Source organism: Myxocyprinus asiaticus, chromosome 31 (genome assembly GCF_019703515.2).
Source record: "Myxocyprinus asiaticus isolate MX2 ecotype Aquarium Trade chromosome 31, UBuf_Myxa_2, whole genome shotgun sequence".
NCBI lineage: Eukaryota > Metazoa > Chordata > Actinopteri > Cypriniformes > Catostomidae > Myxocyprinus > Myxocyprinus asiaticus.
In genome coordinates this window covers 12399747-12423135 of record NC_059374.1, presented here as the reverse complement: position 1 = coordinate 12423135, position 23389 = coordinate 12399747, and the positions used below count along the sequence as shown (strand labels likewise).

General features: G+C 38.2%; 1 protein-coding gene across 2 annotated transcripts in view; it reads left to right on the top strand.

The window, feature by feature from the left end:
* The window catches only part of LOC127421986 (mitogen-activated protein kinase-binding protein 1-like), a 48025-nt gene that overhangs the window by 6031 nt on the left and 18605 nt on the right, over window positions 1–23389 (top strand). For both annotated transcript variants that reach the window (XM_051665276.1, XM_051665275.1), the window contains exons 5-18: window positions 1857–2027; window positions 4679–4816; window positions 5902–6084; window positions 8467–8627; window positions 11858–12047; window positions 12164–12304; window positions 12607–12770; window positions 12853–12944; window positions 19577–19702; window positions 19796–19866; window positions 21277–21398; window positions 22728–22803; window positions 22917–23028; window positions 23107–23170. In XM_051665276.1, coding sequence (XP_051521236.1) covers window positions 1857–2027; window positions 4679–4816; window positions 5902–6084; window positions 8467–8627; window positions 11858–12047; window positions 12164–12304; window positions 12607–12770; window positions 12853–12944; window positions 19577–19702; window positions 19796–19866; window positions 21277–21398; window positions 22728–22803; window positions 22917–23028; window positions 23107–23170 — 1811 coding nt within the window. The remainder of the gene's footprint in view (window positions 1–1856; window positions 2028–4678; window positions 4817–5901; window positions 6085–8466; window positions 8628–11857; window positions 12048–12163; window positions 12305–12606; window positions 12771–12852; window positions 12945–19576; window positions 19703–19795; window positions 19867–21276; window positions 21399–22727; window positions 22804–22916; window positions 23029–23106; window positions 23171–23389) is intronic.

The window sequence follows — 23389 nt, the reverse complement described above, 5'->3', positions numbered from 1 at the left end:
CCAGGCTATGTTTTTCCAGTCTTTAACTGTCCCGTTTTGGTGAGTCTGTGCCCACTGCAGCCTCAGCTTTCTATTTTTGGCTGACAGAAGTGGAACCTGACGTAGTCTTCTGCTGTTGTAGCCTATCTGCTTCAAGATTTGATGTGTGTGGGGCCTGGGTAACTGAGTAAAGACACTGACTACTACCCCTGGAGTTCGCGAGTTTGAATCCCAGGGCGTGCTGAGTGACTCCATCCAGGTCTCCTAAGCAACCAAATTGGCCCGGTTGCTAGGGAGGGTAGAGTCACATGGGGTAACCACCTCGTGGTCACCATAATGTGGTTTGCTCTCGGTGGGGCGCGTGGTGAGTTGTGCGTGGATGCCGCGGTGGATAGCGTGAAGCCTCCACACGTGCTTTGTCTCCGCGGTAATGCACTCAACAAGCCACGTAATAAGATGCACGGGTTGACGGTCTCAGATGCGGAGGCAACTGAGATTCGTCCTCTGCCACCCGGATTGAGGCACTATGCCACCACGAGGACTTAGAGTGCATTGGGAATTGGGCATTCCAAATTGGGGAGAAAAATGAGAGAAAAAAAAAAAGATTTGACGTGTTGTGCATTCTGAGATGCTATTCTGCTCACTACAATTGTGCAGAGCAGTTATCTGAGTAACCATAGACTTTCTTTCAGTTCGAACCAGTTTGGACATTCTCCGCTGACCTCTCTCGTCAACAAGGCATTTCTGTCTGCAGAACTGCCGCTCACTGGATGTTTTTTTGTTTTTGGCACCATTCTGAGTAAACTCTGGAGACTGTTGTGTGTGAAAATCCCAGGAGATCAGCAGTTAGAGAAATACTCAATCCAGCCCATCTGGTACCAATGCCACAGTCGAAATAACTTTTTTCCCCATTCTGATGGTTACTGTTAGCATAATAGTGTGTCAGAATGCACAAGTCGAAATGTGACCCCAATGTAAGTGTTTATTTCTTGATGATCTTCGTAGCTCTGAAATTTCATTAGCGTCGGGGAAGGGAAGATTTTCAGTGAGTTTTGGTCTGTTCATCACACAAAACTATTGCATTGCTTTAGAAGACTTTGCACATGGTGCACGTCTTATAGAATATAATTTTTTGGAGCTTTTTTAACTTGACGGATTGTTGATGAATGGCTGTCATTCTGCTTAAAGGGATAGTTCACCCAAAAATGAAAACATCCTTTAACATCTACTTTTGTGATTCAATGGACAAAAGTAAGTCATATGGGTTTGGAACAAACGAGAGTGAAAAACTGTGACAGAATTTTTGGGTCAACTATCCCTTCTGTATTACTGTAGCTGCATTTAGCTGAGCGTTAGTTAGCATATAAACTTGTGAACAGCACATGTTGTCCTACATTCTGACACAGAGTGTTATTTATTGGTGGCTGCTTCTTTTCACTCCTTGCTTTTCGTCATCTGACCTAACACTAGGAGAATAAAACATGCCCATGTTCAGAATAGCATGCTACTTGAACTATGTCTGCAGGATTTTTGTATGCATTGAAAACCCAGATGACCAACTAAACCATGTTGATTTATTTTGCCAAAATACTGTATTTATTTCTGAGGACATAACTGGACATCTCTTGCTGAATTGAACATGCAGTGAAGTGAGGTTATGTCACTAATGATTTATACTACTGTTTGAAACATTAATCATTGCATAGTGAGTACTATTTTGAATATTATTTTTGGAAAATGGTTTGCAGTAAATACTGTACCGTTAGCAATTCCATGCTGATCATGGCATTAGTGATCGGCCTCTCGCAGTTGTCATTGTTTATCATTTTCCTGCTTAATTTATTAATATGTTCACTTTCTATCCTCTCGATTTGCAGAGCGGGCACATGCCCTGTGTTCGGGTGTGGGACGTGGCAGAGCGGACACAGGTGACGGAGGTCCAGTGCCATAAGTACGGGGTGGCGTGTGTAGCTTTCTCCCTCAACGGAAGCTATATAGTGTCTGTGGGATACCAACATGACAGGACCGTCAGTGTCTGGGAGTGGAAGGTGGGTAGTAAAGGACAGTCATCTGCTTGACTGCCTATGATGGTTGTTTCTAGTCCACAAATAACCATGTGTTATGATTTATGGTTGTTTCTTCATCTATGGGCACTGTTGGCCTTGTGGATGTCTAGAAATACCAAAACACACTTTTACACACTTCCACCACAGTGTCATTTCCACCACATCTCCAATTCTTGTTTAATAGTATTATGTGGTGGAAATGACTTTTTTTTTTTTTTTACATTTTGTGGAATAATGTGGCCTTGTTTGTCTAAAAAAGACCCCTTTGTCTTCCCAAGGCAAATTTTTAGCTAACATTTTATGTATCCTAAATACAGACAATTAAATAATTTTTTTATAGTAATTTAACAAACTTACAGCTTGATTTAAAATGACACCAATAAAAATAGTTTGCTCATAAGTGATATTTATCTTGATTTTTCTCTTTTTTTTTTTCTTCAAACATCACTTGTCTCAGATTTCATCTTAAGCGTACACTTCACTGAACCTTTGTTGAATTGGTTTACAAGTACACAAACTTAAACTTCATTTGGGGCAATATTGTTTGGTGTAAATTATGCCACTGCCGTAATTTTTTAAAAACTGATATAGATAATAGATATTGAAATTTTGTTTATATCACTCTTTGCTTTGAACATCATAGTTTTAGTCTATGTCCTCATTAATCCGAATACATTTGAAAAAGGTGTTTCCATCTTCGAAACGCTCTCCGTCCTCACTGCCATTGTCAAGCTTTTTCTAAATAGCTCGTCCACACTGAAATGTATAAAAATCACCGTTCCATGTTCAGTCTGAATCGCAGTTGTCCTAATGTTCCGTCGTGAGTAAACTTCCCTTCACCTTTGAAGGAATGCAATGTGAACATTGTATGAAGTAACATTTATCTTTAACAAAGCTATCAAAGTGGGGGGCATGGTTAGCTCAGTGAGTAAAGATGCTGACTACCACCCCTGGAGTCATGAGTTCAAATCCAGGGCATGCTGAGTGACTCCAGCCAGGTTTCCTAAGCAACCAAATTGGCCCGGTTGCTAGGGAGGGTAGAGTCAATATGGGGTAACCTCCTCGTGGTCATTATAATGTGGTTCTCGCTCTCGGTGGGGCACGTGGTGAGTTGTGCGTGAATGCCGTGGAGAATAGCGTGAAGCCTCCACAAACGCTATGTCTCCGTGGAAACACGCTCAACAAGCAAAGTGTTAAGATGCACGGGTTGACGGTCTCAGACGCGGAGGCAAGTGATTCGTCCTCCGCCACCCGGATTGAGGCAAGTCACTTCGCCACCACGAGGACTTAGAGCGCATTGGGAATTGGGCATTCCAAACTGGGGAGAAAATCCCAAAAAAAACAAACAAAGCTATCAAAGTGAAAAGCAGGCACAATAATGCCTCTACAACATGGGCCTCATTCTTTTTATTTTTTTATTTTTTATCCCCGTTTCTCCCAATTTGGAATGCCTAATTCCCACTACTTAGTAGGTCCTCGTGGTGGCGCGGTTACTCACCTCAATCTGGGTGGCGGAGGACAAGTCTCATTTGCCTCCACTTCTGAGACCGCCAATCCGCGCATCTTATCACGTGGCCCGTTGTGCATGACACTACGGAGACTCCGCATGTGGAGGCTTATGCTACTCTCTGTGATCCATGCACAACTTACCACGCACCCCATTGAGAGCGAGAACCACTAATCGCGACCACGAGGAGGTTACTCCATGTGACTCTACCCTCCCTAGCAACCGGGCCAATTTGCTTGCTTAGGAGACCTGGCTGGAGTCACTCAGCAAACCCTGGATTCGAACTCGTGACTCCAGGGGTGGTAGAATGGGCCGCCATCTTGATTGTTTTGGGTTGAATGGATCACATGATGACAAATACCTCATCGTTTTCTAATATCTCCATTTTCTCTGTCCACCCTACAATGCGAAGATGGTGTTTTCAAATGTATTCACTTGGGAGAGCGTTTACAAAAATGTCAGTTTTTGCTGTCAAAAACGCTGTCTCAGTGTGGACAAATACTTCTAATATAAACGAAAATGAAATAGTGTGGATGTGGCTTTAAACGTAGTAATTCATTCATTTTTATAATGGATGTTCATAGTTTAAAATTAAAAGTCTTTGACAAAGCTAAAACAATCAAGGACAAAAACTAAATTAAGACATTGTTTAAGGTTTACAAGTCAATTTTAAATTGAATGTTACCTTCATATAACTAAAACCTGGATTTACTGATGTATAAAACTGCAATAAAGTCAATCAGAAACACATTTCTCAGCTTGTTGTGGATGTGCAGCCTACATAAAGAAAATGGCATGAAGATGCCCCACATAAAATTTATATTTTAATGTAATATATTCCCCTCTAATTTAATCGCAATGAACAGTTATGAAGTTGTGCAGCCGTACTCTGGAGCTCAAAACATTATTAGTGTTTCACTGTTTCATTATTGCTATTGCTATCAAACTTGGGGTTAGTGATTTGAGCAAACTGAATGATAACTCATTGTGTGGCTTGTTGAGGTTTGCTATTACTTTTCTGAAAAGCATACGTAAGATTTAATCAAGTGTACTTGTTTACTCATATTAACACAGTATCAGTCCACTTTACAAATGCAAATAAATTAACCTTTTTTTTTTCTTGTAGAAGGGGACTGTTATCGCATCCAATAAGGTGTCCAGTCGAGTGCTTGCCGTCTCTTTCTCGGAGGATAACAGCTACTTTGTAACCGCAGGGAACAGACATGTCAAGTTCTGGTACCTTGACGCCTCAAAGGAGAGAAGGGTGAGAAGGACACTTGGCACTGCTTCAGCCTTGTACATCACCCAAAAAAAAAATCATTTACTCACCTTCATGACATTCCAGTGAAAATTAGGGATGTCCCGATACGATATTGGTTTCGAAATCAGATCCGATACCGCACTCATGTACTCGATCTTTTTTATTTATTTATTTTTTTTTAATCCCCATTTCTCCCAATTTGGAATGCCCAATTCCCACTACTTAGTAGGTCCTCGTGGTGGCACGGTTACTTCAAATGGGTGGCGGAGGACAAGTCTCTGTTGCCTCTGCTTCTGAGACGTCAATCCACGTATCTTATCACGTGGCTCGTTGTGCATGACACCGCGGAGACTCGCAGACGTTGAGGCTCATGCTACTCTCTGATGTCCTGATTATGAACCCGCAAAGGCTGCGATTGAGATAAATATGTAGTTTGCATGTCCTGCATGCTTCAAATTGAATGCTTGGAGCCGGTTTTGTGCCAACACCATGAGTATCATGATTGTTCTCCCTTCAAAGTACCCTTTGGAGACTTATTTGTCTCAATCGGAATGCAGGGTATGTCACGTAGCGATCTGCTTTTCCAGAGGTGAGAAGCTACTGTCAAAAACACACAGTAACTGAAAGGGCTACACTCCAAATTAAAAGCTTCCTTAGATAAAAGCTACATTTAAATGGAAAGAAAGTACGATAAATGTGTCACTACTGTATAGTTATGTAATATTCACTATACTACTACTACTACTAATAATAAATAAATAGTAATTGTATTATATTTACACAATATTGCACATCTGTGATGCTCTGTTATGCAGCACTTTATTTGATAAAAATAGTACAGGTTTATTTGAGTTTATTTTTTTAGACACCATTTTGATGATACAGTTTAAATAAACTGTTGGTATGGAATTAAAAAAAAGAATACAAAAAATAAACAGATATCGGTAAGTACCGAAAAGTATCAGCACTCGTACTCGTTCTCAGAAAATGGAATCCGGGGTCCCTAATCAAAATTAAAAAAATGATCAAAATAAAATCTTTATTTTATATCATTAAAGAATTTGTTTTTGATATTCATATGTTTACAGGTTAACAGCACAGTGCCTCTGATTGGTCGCTCAGGGTTGCTAGGGGAACATCAGAACAGTCAGTTCTGCGGTTTGGCTTGTGGCCGTGGCTCAATGGCCAGCAGCACCTACTGCATCACACACACCGGTCTGCTGTGCCAGTTCAACAGCAACAGGCAACTGGATTCCTGGGTTGACCTCAAGGCAAGTAGAATGCTCTGCCTCATTTCACTTATAGCCTCTTTGAATTGGCGTGACAAGCAAAGCAACACTATGTAGTATTAACAAAAAGTAGCTAATTACTTTGAAGCTATTTAAAGAAGAAAATATTTTTAGATAACAATCGTATGATATTATTTAATTCAAATTTCAGTAATTTTATTTGGTACTTATGTATTAATTAGGATGACATTCCCTTGTGAAAATTAACCATAGTTTTACTACAGTAACTATAGTTTAAAGCTGAAGTGTGTGATTTCTGCGACACAAGCACCACCGAATGGAATTGCGAAAATAAACAATGATTTAAAGGGTTCATGAAATGGAGAATCAAATTTCCCTTGATATATAGACATATAAGAGGTAACTGTACTGTAAAAACATACTGTACATTTCAGAACTCAAAACTTCCTCCCCAGTCCAAAAAGAGCATTTATATTTAACACCCTGCTGAAACGTCTCGTGTTGAAATCTGTCTGTTTGTGACGTCACAACACATTGCTCATTTGTATTTACACATCCCACAACATGCGTCGTCGCATGCTTGGCCCCGCCCACTGGTGCGCAGTTCAAGTCAAGAGAACAGGCCTTCAGTGGCTAACTATTCCTAACATAACACCAAAGGGGACCCATCTGGACTATTTTTTAATAATTTGTAAATAAACATGAACTACACAGACTCTTTGAACCGCTGCCATGTATCTCGCTGGTTTTAAAAGATGCAGTGTCAAGTTACAACTCTGAAAGGGAGAAGCAATTCTCTTTCATTCAGCTGCTGCCTCTTGTTATTTTGAGCAAAAAACCTCCCATCTGCGCTGTTTTTAATTGTTTGTGTATGTAAACATAGACTAGATGGATGTCTTTGACAGTTTCAATATGTTTCCGGTGATGTGGGCCTACAGTATGTGTGTGCGTTATTTCACCGTGCTTTGGACTATGATGTGCTCGTTTTTTTTCGGCTAAACCAGTTAATTGATTCAAGCTTTACAAAGGAATTGTTATTGAAGAATGGGGCAGTTAAAAACACTTGGACACGATCAAAAACGTAAGTAAACCGTTTCATTCATGAATATATCAAATGTGATGACTCTTTGATAGTTTATGGTGCTGAGTGTTAACAGTTGTGCTTGAGATGAACAGTTTAATATATTCGGATGCGATGTGTTATATGTGCGTTGTGTAAACCCTGAAATTTAGTTTTATAATATTGAGGGGCTTGTTCATTCTCTTCCAATTGAGTTTGCTGTATTTGAGGGGCTGTATGATTTTAGCCAATCATAACAGTGGGCGTTTACATTGAAGATTAAGGAGGCGCTTAGGCCAAAACCGAGCGTTTCAGACAGAAGTCCAAAAACAGGGTGGAAAATGATTATATATAACTAAATTGTGACTGTTTTGGTGCAAATAAACTTTTTATAACATTGTGATTAGACCTCAGGGAAGATAATAAAATTATAATAAAAAACAGCATTCTGAATACGCCCCTCATTTGCAGTTGTTCAAAAAAAGATAGCCCCTCCCCCAACTCACACCACTGGTTGAGTAACACAGTTGGGGCGTGGTCTAAGCAGATCGCTCAAAACAAACATGTATTTTTATAGCGCCACAGAGACACAGTGTTTACAGTTTTCGAGAACATTAGCCTATGAATGGTTTACTTGTAGTTGTCTCTCCATATTAAGGTGGGATAGAAGAAAGTATTTTTACACTGAAAAGTTACATACTTCAGCTTTAGTAATGTTATTTGTAGTAAAACCATAGTAACTACAAAATGAATCATGCTACTATAGTCATGGTTACTACAAAATTGCTATAGTAAAACCATAAACCATAAAACCAACAAATTTTGTGCCATTAAACTGAACATAAATTTATGCTTAATGTTCTTTAATAAAACTAGAAAACACCATATTTTATATAACTGATTTGAAATATAGTAATTTGTTTGAATGATTATTCTGAATTATTGATAACGCTTTATAAAAAGGTTCTATTTGATTACATTAGTAAATGTATTGGGTATTATGAACTAACAAGGAGCAAAATTGTTTTACAGCTTTTTTGCATATACTAATGTTAACGCACAACTTTTAATTTAAAAAAACATTATTATATGTTGACATTGACCCAGGTTTTTTTGTAGTGTTGTTTATTGTTAGTTAATATAAACTAATGTTAATAAATACAACCTTATTGTAAAGTGTTACCGAATTTTTCCAAGCCTGCACATAACTTGAATTAAAACATAGTCTTACATGACTTTGATATTCAAGCAATTCAGGACATGTCTTGGAGACAGCGTGCACAATTCTATTCACATTAGATTCTAACATATCAATACATTGTGTCTTTTTTTTATTGTTCTAGACGACATCAGCACAGTGCTTGTCAGTGAGCGAGGCGTTTGTTTTTTGCGGATGTGCAGATGGTACTGTGCGTGTTTTCAGCCCACAAGACCTGCGTTACATCACCACTCTACACCGGCCGCACTGTTTAGGTGTGGATGTGTCACAGGGCACAAAGCCGGGGTAAGACACTTTCACATAAGCATGGACTGAATTAGGGATTCAACAATTTAACAGATAACAATTGATCATGAAATTTGCTGCTGATTATTTTTTTATTATAGATTAGCTGGCTGTGCGCTGTGGTATGGAAAACCAGTGACGACACTTTAAAGTAGTGAAAAATGCATTGTATGAAAAAGTCATTTTGAAAAATGCACTTGAGAGATGTAAGTTGCCGCACAACTTACATTTTGCTGTTCTATAATCTATCATTTTTAAATGTTATGAATAACATTCTGAGATATAACATTTTGCATAACTGTTTGTATTCAGTGCAACCATTGTTTACCATAAACTGTTGTTAAACTTAGTTAATCATTTTTACTAAATTGTGCATTGTAATAAAACAATTGCTGTAGGACATCAAATTTAGGTTACAATTTAACAGTTTAATTGAAATCTTACACCTGGTATTAAGATATGTTTCAAATGATCCGATCACAAGTGGTCAGCCTTATACAGGTGTAAACAGGTGCAAAACATTTTGTATTCGGATCACAAAAACCACATACAAAAGTAGTAAAAAACTCACGTGACCACATCGTATTTGAAGTGTAAACGATAATCCATCCTGAATGCGTCCCAGAGAGCAGCAAAGCGCCACCCCTCACCTGTTAATCAACCGCTGTGCTAAAACAAGAGTTTAAACTTTGCTGGTTACGAGCGGCTTGTAAAGGAAATAACCGTCCGATTGGAAAATTTGAAAAAGCGGATACATTCACAATCACGAGAACTTCATGTATGTTCTTCAGTGTGTCTGATATCAACATGCAGGCACATAGATGACAAGCACACACATCTGAAGTTCAGCTTAATACAGGTTACTCCACTAAAACAACGGATAATCCTGCTCGAAATGTTGCGATTGTGCTTCGATTGAATTTCAACTGCATCTGGGAGAAACAGTGCGCTGGTTTTGTTCACAATTTCTTCGTCTTTTTTTTACTTTTTTTTGCAGTTTATTACTTTGAAGTAGCACACTACATAGTGATTGATGTATGTCGTAATGAAATCAGGGACCCTCCCCTCGAAATCCGAACACAAGTTGTAACAGGAGACGCATTTAAGCGAATAGGTTTAAACAGCGATGTGTCTCGACTGATCACATGTGATTGGATCACCTGAGATGCATCTTAATACCAGGTGTAAATGGGTCTTACATATAATGCAAGAAAACCTATTTTCAGCAACTGGGTGTATCAACTACATGACCATTTGTCCCTGACGGTCTCTCGCTTGTTGGAACAGTTTTGGGTTTGAAATCTGTTGTAGCATCTGCAACTTGTTGGGAAGAGTTGTAGGAGTGCACATGCTACACGACCGTCAGTCCTGCATTTTGTGACTTTTAGTCGCCGACCAGTTGCTGGCTTAAAGAATCAAAAAAGATGAGCTTGGGTCATGAAGTGTGCGCTAGGCTTTATGCAAAACATGAAAGGACATAGTTGAATGAATATCTCTTCTATACAGTGGCAGTGAATAATGTCTCTGTTGTTTAAAAAAAGGACATTTTAATTAAAAAATTTAAGTAATTTTGCAATGAAAATCTGGACGTCCGTTGCGCGTTCATGAGTGCTGTGAGTGAAGCTTGTTTACAATGCATTCAAGTTAATGCGATAACTTGCATCTTTTAAAAATTCATTGCTGTCAGTCGATTAAAATTTTTTTATTGCAGTTTTTTAAAGTGTTGAAATTTAAATCTGTATATACTTTTCCTGTCAAAATGCATTTATTTCGTTTTTAGGAAAGAAAACAAAACAATATGTAACAATAATGCTTTATTAACATTTTCCAAACAAAGCCTTCCACAGTATAAAGATAGAAATGCACTAAAATGGCAACAATTCAAGTAACATTAAACGTTTTGCAAGTGGGAGGTTGACTAGTTGAAAGAACTATGCAACCTTAAGTTGCATATTCATTGCAATGTGCATTAAATCTCTAAAACTGTCATCCTCCACAGACTGTGGCTATCCGCTTTGCTGCAGCAATCGTGAAGCCACATTCACGATTTGCGTTCGGGCGTCAATGCGAGCGTCAAGCACCGCTATGAACTCCACATGAAAAGCGCTTGCAAATAATGTTTTGTTCTGCATTTTCGTGATAGTTAAGATTGTTGTGCTTCTGTGGTAATTAAATTGTGCTTTACAGAGGCTGCAAAGTACTTGATTTCTGTCACAAGTCCCATCTGGGCTTGTTTTGTACAACAAATGGCATTAACAGGTCCTTTCACCATCATTTGATCACTGACACAGCTGTTGTGTGTGTTTGTGGTGTGTGCATCAGTGTAATCACATGCGTTAACACGATAACTTTGACAACTCTTCTTAAAGGGTTAGTTCACCCAAAAATAAAAATTATCTCGTGATTTACTTACCTTTAAGCCATCCCAGATGTGTATGACTTTCCTTCTTCAGCAGAACTGAAGGGAAGATTTTTATAAGCATATTTCAGCTCTGTATGTCCATACAATGCATGTAAACAGGTGCCATCAGGCTTCTGGCTATTTGACGGTCCAACAGTCATATTTAGGCTGCGTTAATGTAATCCACACGACTCCAGTCGATCAATGAATGTCTTCTGAAGCAAAACAATAGGTTAGTGTAAGAAACAAATCGCTAATTAAAACGTTTTTAACTTTAAAACGTTACTTCCGGCCAATGCTGGATTGCTGTTTGAAATGACCTAACTCTCGCATGACGTTCGTTCCTCTGTTGTATACAAAATGTGTGCTTCCAACTTCTAGTGTGAACGCGCCATTACGCTTGCATCACACGACAGCCACGTGAAGCGTCGACTCCTGTCAAGAAGCGAATTATTTTATTTTTAATTTTTTACATTAATAAAGTGTTAATTGAAACATTTTTTACACAGACCTATTGATTTGCTTCTGAAGACATTAATTGATCGACTGGAGTCATGTGGATTACTTTTATGCTGCCTAAACATGCCTTTTGGATCGCCACACAGCCAGCAGCCTGATGGCTGTTTACTTGTATTATATGGACAAGAGCTGAAATGTGCTTGTATATCTGCTGAAGAAGGAAAGTCATACACATCTGGGATGGCTTAAAGGTAAGTAAATCATGAGAGGATTTTCAATTTTGGGTAAACAAACCCTTTTAATTCCTATGATTTAATCATCATATTAGTATAATTGTTTTAACTATACCTGGTTCTTACCATTTTTATAGGCATCTGTTTGGTGCAAACCCAGAAGCTGAGTATCCAGATACCCTGGCTTTAACCTTTGACCCTGTGACCAGGCACTTGACGTGTGTGTATAATGACCACAGTGTATATGTATGGGATGTGCGGGACATTCGAAACATCGGGAAAGTTTACTCTGCTCTGTACCACAGTGGGTGTGTCTGGAGTGTGGAGGTATGTTAATGATGGAACGTTTTGTTGGCCATTATTTTGAAACTTTGAGATTATCTGCTAAGTAATATGGTGGGCACCTTCAAAGTGTTTTATTGATACTTAAATGCTCTTTGCAGACCTACCCTGAGCTAGAAGACTTGTCAGTGGCGTGTTTTACTCCTGGCTCTTTCCTCACCTGTTCTTCAGATAACACCATTCGCCTGTGGAATAGTGAGTCTCAGCAGAGTCACGGCCTTTGCAACAACCTTTACAGTCAGGTACGAACAACTGCTACACTGAAGATTTAGCCTAATTTAAACCATCAGTCTAGCGTTTTTTGGGCTAAGGACTCGAATAAGGGCAAAAAATAATTGAGTTAAAATCATCTAAAAATACACATTAGTTTATAAAAAAAAATAATATATTTTAATTTAAAATCTTGAAGTCGAAAAAGATTATACATTTTTATTAAGAATGTCCATGCCCATTTTGTAAACTGCCCATAGATAGCTTGCAAATACATATTCTAGTCATGTCTGATGACTTTTTTTTGTTTTTTACATGATCGCATGTGTTACAGGACCTTGTGAGGGTCGTGTATGTGGATGAAGACACACAGTTCCTCAAAGTTGAGGCTGAGAAGGCCGAGGGTTGCAGCCAGGATGGGAAGTCTGGGATCAGGGTGTTGGGCATCAGCCCAGATGGGCAACATCTGGCTGCTGGCGACCGCAGTGGAAACCTGAGGTGAGAAACTTTTAACGCAATTGAAGCAGAAATGCACACAGTTGAAGAAATGCTCAAGTGCTAAATCAAGTCTGTTCTTCAGAATCTTCGGTTTGCAGTTTATGAATGAGCTGCTGAAAATCGAGGCCCATGATTCAGAGGTCTTGTGTCTTGCGTTCTCCCCTAAAGAGACTGGTAAGAATGCCATTTCTTAAGTATCTTTAAACATCTTGTATTGCACTGAAATATTGGCCCCGTTTCCACCTGGATGCGTTTCGGGTGATCCAATCACATGTGGTCAGCCCTAAATACAGGTCTAAACAGGGTCTAAACCGTTTTGTGATCGGATCACAAAAAACACAACCGAATGTGGTCAAAAAGGCATGTGACTGCATCACATTTGAGGTGTAAACGTTAATCCGTCCTGTATGCATCTCGTCAGCAGCGAAGCGCCACCCCTCACCTGTCAATCAACCGCTGCGCTAAAACAAGAGTTTAAACTTTGCTGTTTACTAGTGGCTTTAAATGGAAATAAAAGTCAGATCAGAAAATATTAAAAAGCGGATACATACACAACCAAAAGAACTTCACGGATCTTCTTTAGTGTGTCAGATATCAACACAGATGACATGCACGAACACTTGAAGCTCCTTTAAAACAGGTAATCCACTAAAATAACGGATAATTCTGCTTGACATGTTGTGTTTGTGCTTCGATTAAATTTCAACCACACCTAGGAGAAACAGCACAAAGTTTTTTCGCGCTTTGTCTTTTCTGACTTTATTTCACTTTATTATCATGCAGAACACACTGACATATTGCTTGATGTATGTCGTCATGAAACAGAGTCCCTCCCCTCCAAATCCAAACACAAGTGGTCACAGGAGACTCATTTAAATGACCAGGTGTAAACCGCGATGTATCTCACCTGACCACATGTGATTGGATCACCTGAGACGCATTGTAATACCAGGTGGAAACGGGGCCATTGTCTTTCATTAGTCATCCATGCTGCTTTGTGCTTAACAGTACCAAAGCTTATTAAAAGTTGAAAAATGCTTCAAGATTAGTCTAAGCTCTTGGGGTGAATCTCACAAAAACATGTTGAGGTCACATTTCACCCCAAAATGAAAAGAAGATACAATGTTGCATAAAAATGAAGCCTATTTTGGGACCAATCAAAAAAAAAAAAAACTTTTTTTTTCATTTATTTTATTTTATTGACCACTGAGCACATTTTCACCCCATATTCTCTTTTTTTGTTTTATTATTTTTTTTATTTTTTATCCCCTTTTCTCCCCAATTTTGGAATGCCCCATTCCCACTACTTTCTAGGTCCTCGTGGTGGCGTGGTTACTCACGGCAATCTGGGTGGTGGAGGACAAGTCTCAGTTGCCTCTGCTTCTGAGACCGTCAATCCGCGCATCTTATCACGTGGCTCGTTGTGCATGACACTGCGGAGATTCACAGCATGTGGAGGCTCATGCTTCTCTCCGCGATCCATGCGCAACTTACCACGCGCCTCATTGAAAGCGAGAACCACTAATCGTGACCACGAGGAGGTTACCCCATGTGACTCTACCCTCCTTAGCAACCGGGCCAATTTTGTTGCTTAGGAGACCTGGCCGGAGTCACTCAGCACATAATGCATCCAGACGTTTTACTTTAGTCAGACGCTTTAGTTTTTTGTAATTCCTATTGTTCTCAATAATGATTATTATTAGATTCTCATTAGTTCATTCAGTAATTTACTGTATTATGAAAAAATTACTGTAATCCAATAAGTTTGTTTAAATCAGCAAAAATTAAAGGCCATATAAAAAATGCTACCATGGATGTAAAAACACTAAACAGTTAAAATAATAGATTGTTTTCGCATTATACTGTATTACGGTAAAAAAAATCCTGTTATACTAATGTTTTTTTTTTTTTGTTTTTTTTTTTTAAATCACCCCTTAATCTCTATGGGGCGCTAAAGTCTCCGTATGCATAAATCAGGCATATGAGGTATCATTGGAAAGCTTAGAATCTGAGCTTTTCATAGATCACCTCTGCATGTGTGTTACTTAAAATAACAAAATAAGGCTGAAAATTAGAATATATATATATATATATATATATATATATATATATATATATATATATATATATATATATAAAAAATAAAAGTCCTTCACATAGCACCTAAATAGACAAGTCATATGTCAAATGAAAGCTCTCACTCTCAGGAATTTTGTTGCCCTAATACCACAGTTCAAATGATTTTCAAAAGAATCACACAGTGAAATATGATTTCTGTAATTCATCAAATACAAACATCTCTTTTATGCTCCGATAACTGCTGCTGTAAATACCCCAAATATCTAAAAAATTTAAGCTTTTACCTTAGGAAGTTGAGCCATTGTTTACTTGTCTGTGAGCTCGCTATCAGATGTCTAGAACAAAATATTTCATCCAGAAGGAAAAGCATGCTAAGCAAATCATCCGAAAATATGTTTTCAACTATTGATGATAAAATGTTTTATATCATCGCAAAGGGGAGGATCTCCGCTTTCTAATGAGCTTCTAGTCTACTCAGAGGCTAAGATATTAAATGAAACAACAAGGGTGCTGCTTGAACTGGAAATTAGACTGAATGTCTATGGACGAGCACATCTGTGAGGGCTAAAATGCGTTAAGAGTGCCACCTACAGTACATTTCATATCTGTATATTGTGATGGAATGTGATAGAGAATTTTTTTTCTAGTGCTTTCTGACACCTGTTGGAATAAAACTAGACTTAGACCAGAATTACATGTTTACAAAGGTTTTTTTTATTTTTTTTATTTTTTTTTCCTGTTTATCATAAGATTATAAACTCATAAAATAGTATATGAATAATTGAAGTCTTTTTTTATTATTTGGGGGGGGGGGGGGGGGGGGGGTTCTCTGAAAAAAGAGACCAATTTTTTGCAATTATTTCACAGTATGTGTGAATGGTGAGCTTTTGTAGTTTTCCAAAAAAAATAAATAAATAATAATCATTGCAAAAGATATATGTATATTTTTATTACCAAAAGTGTATAGGGTTATTTAAGACCTGATATTTGTTGTCTTGCTTTTTTTTTCTTCTTCTTCCATAAATTATGTTTTTATGATAATTTCATATCATATCTATATTAGTTTACTATTACAGGATATACTTTTTTGTTTATTACAAGACAAATGAATATTATATTCATACAAATGCCTACTATCAGGGTTCGTACAAGGTGCTTGAAGTACTTGAATTTGGCTTTTTCAAATGTATGTCCTGGAAAACCCTTGAAAATAGCCATTTTTACCAAGAGATAGAAAATCGTTAAATACGTTGCTTAAATAATTTAAATTTAATTTAAATAAATGTAGTGATATATTTTTGGAAAAACACGACGACACGCCCCCCGCTGCAACAGCCAAACAATAGATCCCCCTGTTCCCACTTCTTGCTTTCACACACGGCTCGTGTCATGAATCATGGAGAATAAAGTATTTTTTTGAATATGTTTTTGCATACTTCTCTCTTTGTGCTCTATGCTTCTTATACAGAAACACTTAAAGAAATACCAGATGATTTTCATGACCGTCGGTTCCGTTAACGGTTCAAAAACATATTGTTCAGACGAAACACCGGACTAACGCACTGTGACAGTGTTTCGAGACACGTTGTTCAGTTGCATGTGCAGCAAGAAACATGACCAGTAGAGTCAAATTGATGAACAAATGACTCTGAGTCGGTTCTTTTTAACTATATGGGCAGAGGTCCAGACCACTGCTGAAGCAGCGCTGTCACGTGGCAGCTGTTACTTTTGGCAGCACTGTTCAGAATGGGCCAATCACAATCAATTGTTACTGGAGGATTTAAAATATATATTTTATAGATACTGCTGTGGCAGATTAAATAAGTATGAATCCTTACAACTGTCAGTTTTAATTACAAATTACTATCCAGAGTGAAAAAATTAGATGAGATGTAAAACGTTCTGAGATTTGAATGCAGATCAGTGGAGGATTCAGTTTTGTGAGCCGTCTGGCACCTCCTTGTGTAAAAAAAAAAAGCTTTGTGTCTCACAAAATAGGTTATTTCTGACATTTGGGTCAGTATCAAAATATGCTGACAAACATGTCCCTTGACTTTTTTTTTTAGTCATGAAAAAGCCTTCAAATAGCAAAAAATAAAAAACATTTTTTTTTAAATACATATATATATATATTAAAAAGTATCATTCTATAACCTAACCTTTAATCTCATGAAATGGCTTGACCCTGTTTTGCACATTTTCTGAAAATATATTTGAAGTTGTCTGTTGTTCCTTGTCCCCTTCATCTGGTACACCACATTTATGACATTTATTTATGTGTTTATGTTGTACTTATTTTTAATACAAGCATTAGTGCAAGGCCGAACAAGTGTGCAAAAAAGCAAAACTAATTATTAAACTTATTTTTTAATCATTTAAATGATTTAAAAAGAATGTTTGTCCCTTGATTTCATGGCATCGGTGTTAACAATTTTAAAACCTTATTTAACCCATTTAATCCTCAGTGTTAACTTAGTGTTAACTTGCTTCATTTTTTAAACAAAATTAAATAATAAAAGAAAAGAACAACAGTCAAGTTGTCCTTTTATGAATAAAAATTAATGTTACAAAATGTTTACCCAGCGTTTATGGGCAAAAACTAAACTGAACGGAAAATTTAAATATTTTGTAAGTTGGAACGTCAAAATTTGAGAATGACTCGTTTGCAATTTCGGTCAGTTCCTCACATAAATCTGTTGTGTGAATTTAAAAGACATGGAACATAGCACATGAGTCATATGGACTGCTGGTTACGGGCCCAGTTATTCACTTTTGTTGAAAAAGCGAAGTGCGTTTTAAGGGAGCACACTACAATTGCACATCAATTTCGTCATGAATGAACCAAGAATTGTCACTGTGAGAATATGTAGTTAAAGATGCACATTGAGATACACTATATGGCCAAAATTTGTGGACACCATATGTGCTTGATGAACATTTGATTTCAAAACCTTACATATCAATTTCCCCCTTTGCTGTAATAACAGATTCCACTCTTTTGGGAAGGCTTTCTACTATACTGTATGTAGTAACATGGCTGCAGAGATTTGCTCTCATTCAGACACAAGGCTATCAGTGAGGTCAGGAACTGATGTTGGTCGATGGGGCCTGACTTACAGTTGCTGTTCCAGTTCACCTCAAAAGTGATCAGTGGGGTTCAGGTCTGGGCTTTGTGCAGGCCAGTCAATTTCTTCCACGCCAGACACAGTAAACCATTTCTTTATGGACCTCACTTTGTTCACAGGGGCATTGTCATGCTGGAACAGAAAAGGACTATCCCCAAACAGTTGCCACAAATTTTGAAGCACACAAAGCCCAAGCCATTACATAAAGAAACATTAAGATTTTTCTTTAATGGATTTAATGGAGTAACCAAATTCGTTAATTAGAAGGGGGTGTCCACAAACTTTTGGCCATGTAGTGTATGTTGTACTTGTAATATTTTTATTTCAAATTAACAATTAAAGAATTTGTTTTAATGACATCTCGAGCATAGTCCTTGAAAACAAATTAAAATGTGCTTGAAGCCCTTGAAAGTCCTTGAATTTAACTTTGAAGCATCTGTACGAACGCTGTATTATATCATGTTGATTTTCTGTGTGACGATGGTGAATTATCAGGATTCCATAAGTGTGTACACATACATATTATACATGCTATTTCTTACTCAAGGTGGTGCTGATGTGTCAGTGATCGACTTGGTTTACATTTGACATTGCTGTTCGATGAAGAAGTAACGTGGAACTAAACTATAGCAAGTGTAACACATGAACAGCATGATTTGGCTTTTGTCATTTGGGTGTTAGATATACATGCCGTGTTGCCCGAGTTTGTAATTTTTGATGAAACGAGAACCACTTAATCACGACCACGAGGAGGTTACCCCATATGACTCTACCCTCCCTAGCAACTGGGCCAATTTGGTTGCTTAGGAGGCCTGGCTGGAGACACTTGGCACACACTGGATTTGAACTCGCAACTCCAGGGGTGGTAGTCAGCGTCAATACTCGCTGAGCTACTCGGGCCCCCTAAAATGGTTACTTTAAGCTTAAACACTTAAAGCTTTTTTTTTTTCTTTTTTCCCCCATTTATTATTTTTCCCTTTTTCACCCAATTTGGAATGCCCAATTCCCAGTGCGCTTTTAAGTCCTCGTGGTGGCGTAGTGATCTGCCTCAGTCCGGGTGGCGGAAGATGAATCCCAGTTGCCTCCGTGTCTGAGACCATCAACCCGCGCATCTTATCACGTGGCTTGTTGAGCGTGTTGCCATGGAGACATAGTGCATGTGGAGGCTTCACGCCATCCACCGCGGCATCCGCGCTCAACTCACCACGCGCCCCACCGAGAACGAACCACATTATAGCGACCACGAGGAGGTTACCCCATGTGACTCTACACACCCTAGCAACCAGGCCAATTTGGTTGCTTAGGAGACCTGGCTGGAGTCACTCAGCATACCCTGGGATTCGAACTAGCGAACTCCAGGGGTGGTAGCCAGCGTCTTTTACCACTGAGCTATCCAGGCCCCCCAACACTTAAAGCTTTAAATACAACAAACAAATCAACAGAAATTATCTGGAACACCTGCTATGACTTGCTATGAAAGGTTTCTTGAAAGTTTTTGTAAGATTCTCCTCTTTCCTGCAATTTAACCATGCAGTTATACATCTTCGAATGGTTTAATGAAATCTGACTTTTACAGTTTAGATAAATGTGTTTTTCTGTTAGGTTTGCATCTCTTAGCTTCAGCGAGTCGTGATCGACTCATTCACATCTTTGACATGGAGAGGAACTACAACTTGGTACAGACAGTTTACGACCATTCAGCCTCCATCACAGCTATCAAGTTCACAGGTGAGTTAATGGAATAATTAAGCAATATCACACAAGTAAGATTGCTGCTGATCAGAATATAACATGTCACATGCATAATATGTATTTTTGTAGGACTGAGTTCAGAGGTTTGTATGGTCAGCTGTGGTGCTGACAAGAGCATCTACTTTCGATCTGCAGAGAAGGTGAGGATAGCAAACAGATAAAAAATATAAACACTGGTGGCCAAAAGTTTGGAATAATGTACAGATTTTGCCCTAATGGAAAGAAATTGGTACTTTTATTCACCAAAGTGGCATTCAACTGATCACAATGTATAGTCAGGACATTAATAACGTGAAAAATTACTATATGAAAAAAAAATCATAACTTCTTAAACTTCTTCAAAGAGTTCTCAACAAAAAAATCGTCCATGTGCAGCAATGACAGCTTTGCAGATCCTTGGCATTCTAGCTGTCAGTTTGTCCAGATACTCAGGTGACATTTCACCCCACACTTCCTGTAGCACTTGCCGTAGATGTGGCTGTCTTGTCGGGCACTTCTTACACACCTTACAGTCTAGCTGATCCTACAAAAGTTCAGTGGGGTTAAGATCCATAACACTCTTTTCCAATTATCTGTTGTCCAATGTCTGTTTCTCTTTGCCCATTCTAACCTTTTCCTTTTGTTTTTCTGTTTCAAAAGTGGCTTTTTCTTTGCAATTCTTCCCATAAGGCCTGCACCCCTGAGTCTTCTCTTTACTGTTGTACATGAAACTGGTGTTGAGTGGGTAGAATTCAATGAAGGTGTCAGCTGAGGACATGAGAGGTGTCTATTTCTCAAACTAGAGTCTCTGATGTACTTATCCTCTTGTTTAGTTGTACATCTGGCCTTCCACATCTCTTTCTGTCCTTGTTAGAGCCAGTTGTCCTTTGTCTTTGAAGACTGTAGTGTACACCTTTGTATGAAATCTTCAGTTTAATGGCAGTTTCAAGCATTGCATAGCCTTCATTCCTCAACAATGATTGACTGACGAGTTTCTGGAGAAAACTGTTTCTTTTTCACCATTTTTACCTAATATTGACCTTAAAACATGTTAGTCCGTTACATACTGTGGCAACTCAAAAACAAACACAAAGACAATGTTAAGCTTCATTTAACAAACCAAGTAGCTTTCAGTTGTGTTTAAAATCATGGCAAGTGATTTTCTAGTACTAAATTAGCAATTTAGCATGATTACTCAAGGATAAGGTGTTGGAGTGATGGCTGCTGGAAATGGGGCCTGTCTAGATTTGATCAAAAATGACTTTTTTCAAATAGTAATGGTGCTGTTTTTTACATCAGTAATGTCCTGACTATACTTTGTGATCAGTTGAATGCCACTTTGGTAAATTAAAGTACCAATTTACTTCCAAAACAGCAAAATCTGTACATTATTCCAAACTTTTGGCCGCATGTGTATATATATATGCTGTATATCTGTCATTCTCGTGTTGTGGTTGGCATACAATGTCACCCAGCCCTGAATCAACCTTAGCTCTTGTTTTCCATTAATTAGCCTTCAATATCAGCTTAACACTTTCTTTCTGTTGTTTGTTGTGTTTCTCTTCTAAAAGACCTCTGAGGGTTTGAACTTCTCACGATCCCATCATATAGTAGAGAAGACGACTCTATATGATATGGACCTGGACGCCACACGCACGCACACTGCAATTGCATGCCAGGACCGAAACATTAGGTAAGGCTTTGTGTAAGATGTACTGTACACATTTATGTTGCTTTTCTGAAGTTGAAGTGCCTAACTTTGGAAGTATTCAAGATATATTAATAGCTTTTAGATTCTGGTTCAAAACAAACGCTCCTTTTGGAATCTTCATATTTAAAGCCCTAAATGGTTAAATACTAGAGATATGTGGCTTCATCCGAGAATTGTTACATTTTACACATTTTCAATGGATGAAAACCATACCAGTCTGCATGTGTACATTTACCAACAATTAAAAATAAAATAATGCAGATAACCTTTTACCTTGTTAAACTTATTAATCAGTTGACAGCCCTAGTAACTGGGCATTTATGAAGTATGACAAGAGTATTGTTCTTCATAGTAGAGGTCGACCGATAGTGGTTTATGCTGATACCGATAACTAAGATGGTGGAAAGGGCCAATAACAGATCAATAGGCCGATTATTATTATTAATTTTTTTTCGTTTTCTAGAATGTTAAAAAAAAGGTTCTGGGCCTTATTTTAAGAGTGCTAGTGCTGAGCGCAGTGCTATGCATTAAGTCATACACGCATAGTCAATGTGCATGGCCATGAAAACAGATTTGCTTCTGAAATGTCTTAGCGCAATGACCTATTTCGCAGGAAATTAGCAGATTGCACTTTGCATCACTTCATTAACATACAAAACACCCAGAGTTTGTGCGCATACACGCACCTAAAGTACAAACATTCCCACCCATGCCATTTACGCTTTGCGCTGGCAGGAAAATTGCGTTTAGAATGAGCACTCTCACGAAAACTAGATAAGACGTTGCGCATGGCCGTTGTGAGTCCTCAGTCTTTCATTACTATGACGGGCAAAAACATAGATGCTACAAGAGTCCAAAATGAATGAAATCTCAAAGGCAGTTTGCTGTGCAACTAAAATCCCAATAATGACCGAAAAAAAAAAAATGAAGATTTGGTGTGTAACGCAGGACTTTTAACTATAAACAAGCCCAAAATACACCGGGGACTCTTATTTTGGAATGGTGGAGACTTTGCACCGTTGCAATGGTCTAGTCGCAATGTGCTTTGTTCAGTGATTATTTTTATTTTACCTCTAGTGGCTGCTGTTATAAAGTAGAACCAAGCCGTTCTAACTGTAGAATCCTCAAGCGCTGACCACAGGAGAACATGGAGGAATAAAAACAACTATCGGCATAGATTTTTGCAGATAACCGATTGTTCCATAATTGAACTATCGGGACAGATTAATCGGTAAAACCAATATATCGGTCTACCTATATTTCACAGTATTACGTGCCTGAACACTGTTAAAGACTGTTTTGCATTTTCAGAGTGTACAATGTGAGAAGTGGCAAGATGAAGAAATGTTTCAAGGGCTCCCTCAATGATGACGGTACACTACTCAAGGTGTGTATAAGAGTGTGTGTATGATGTTTGGAGGATGTACATTCTGACTAGCAGATCTGCATTTAAAAGCCTTTCCAGTTCACACGTTTGTGTTGTTGTCTGTCTTCTCTCAGGTCCAGTTGGATCCCTCTGGGATATTTCTGGCCACCAGCTGTTCAGACAAAAATATCTGTATCTTCGACTATGAGTCAGGAGAATGTGTGGCCACCTTATTTGGACATTCAGGTAAAATTCTTGTATCTTGTGTACTGTTTATTTTCCCCCTTAATTTTCAACAAACTTTAACTTTTTTCTCCCCATTAGAAATTGTTACAGGTATGAAGTTCAGCCAGGACTGCAGGCATCTAATCACTGTATCTGGTGACAGGTACATCTGTTTGTTAAATATTTTGGACATGCATACTACACGGATAACATAATAATTTATTTTCTACTACTGTGAAAATTTGTCTTTGGCTTCTCACAAAAATGTGAAAAATACAGAGGCACCGAGGAGTCACATTAAACTTCATAAAAATTAGGTAAATAAAAAAGGGAATAGGCTTAAAAGAAAAAAATAATCAGGCAAAAAGAGGTAGATAGCATT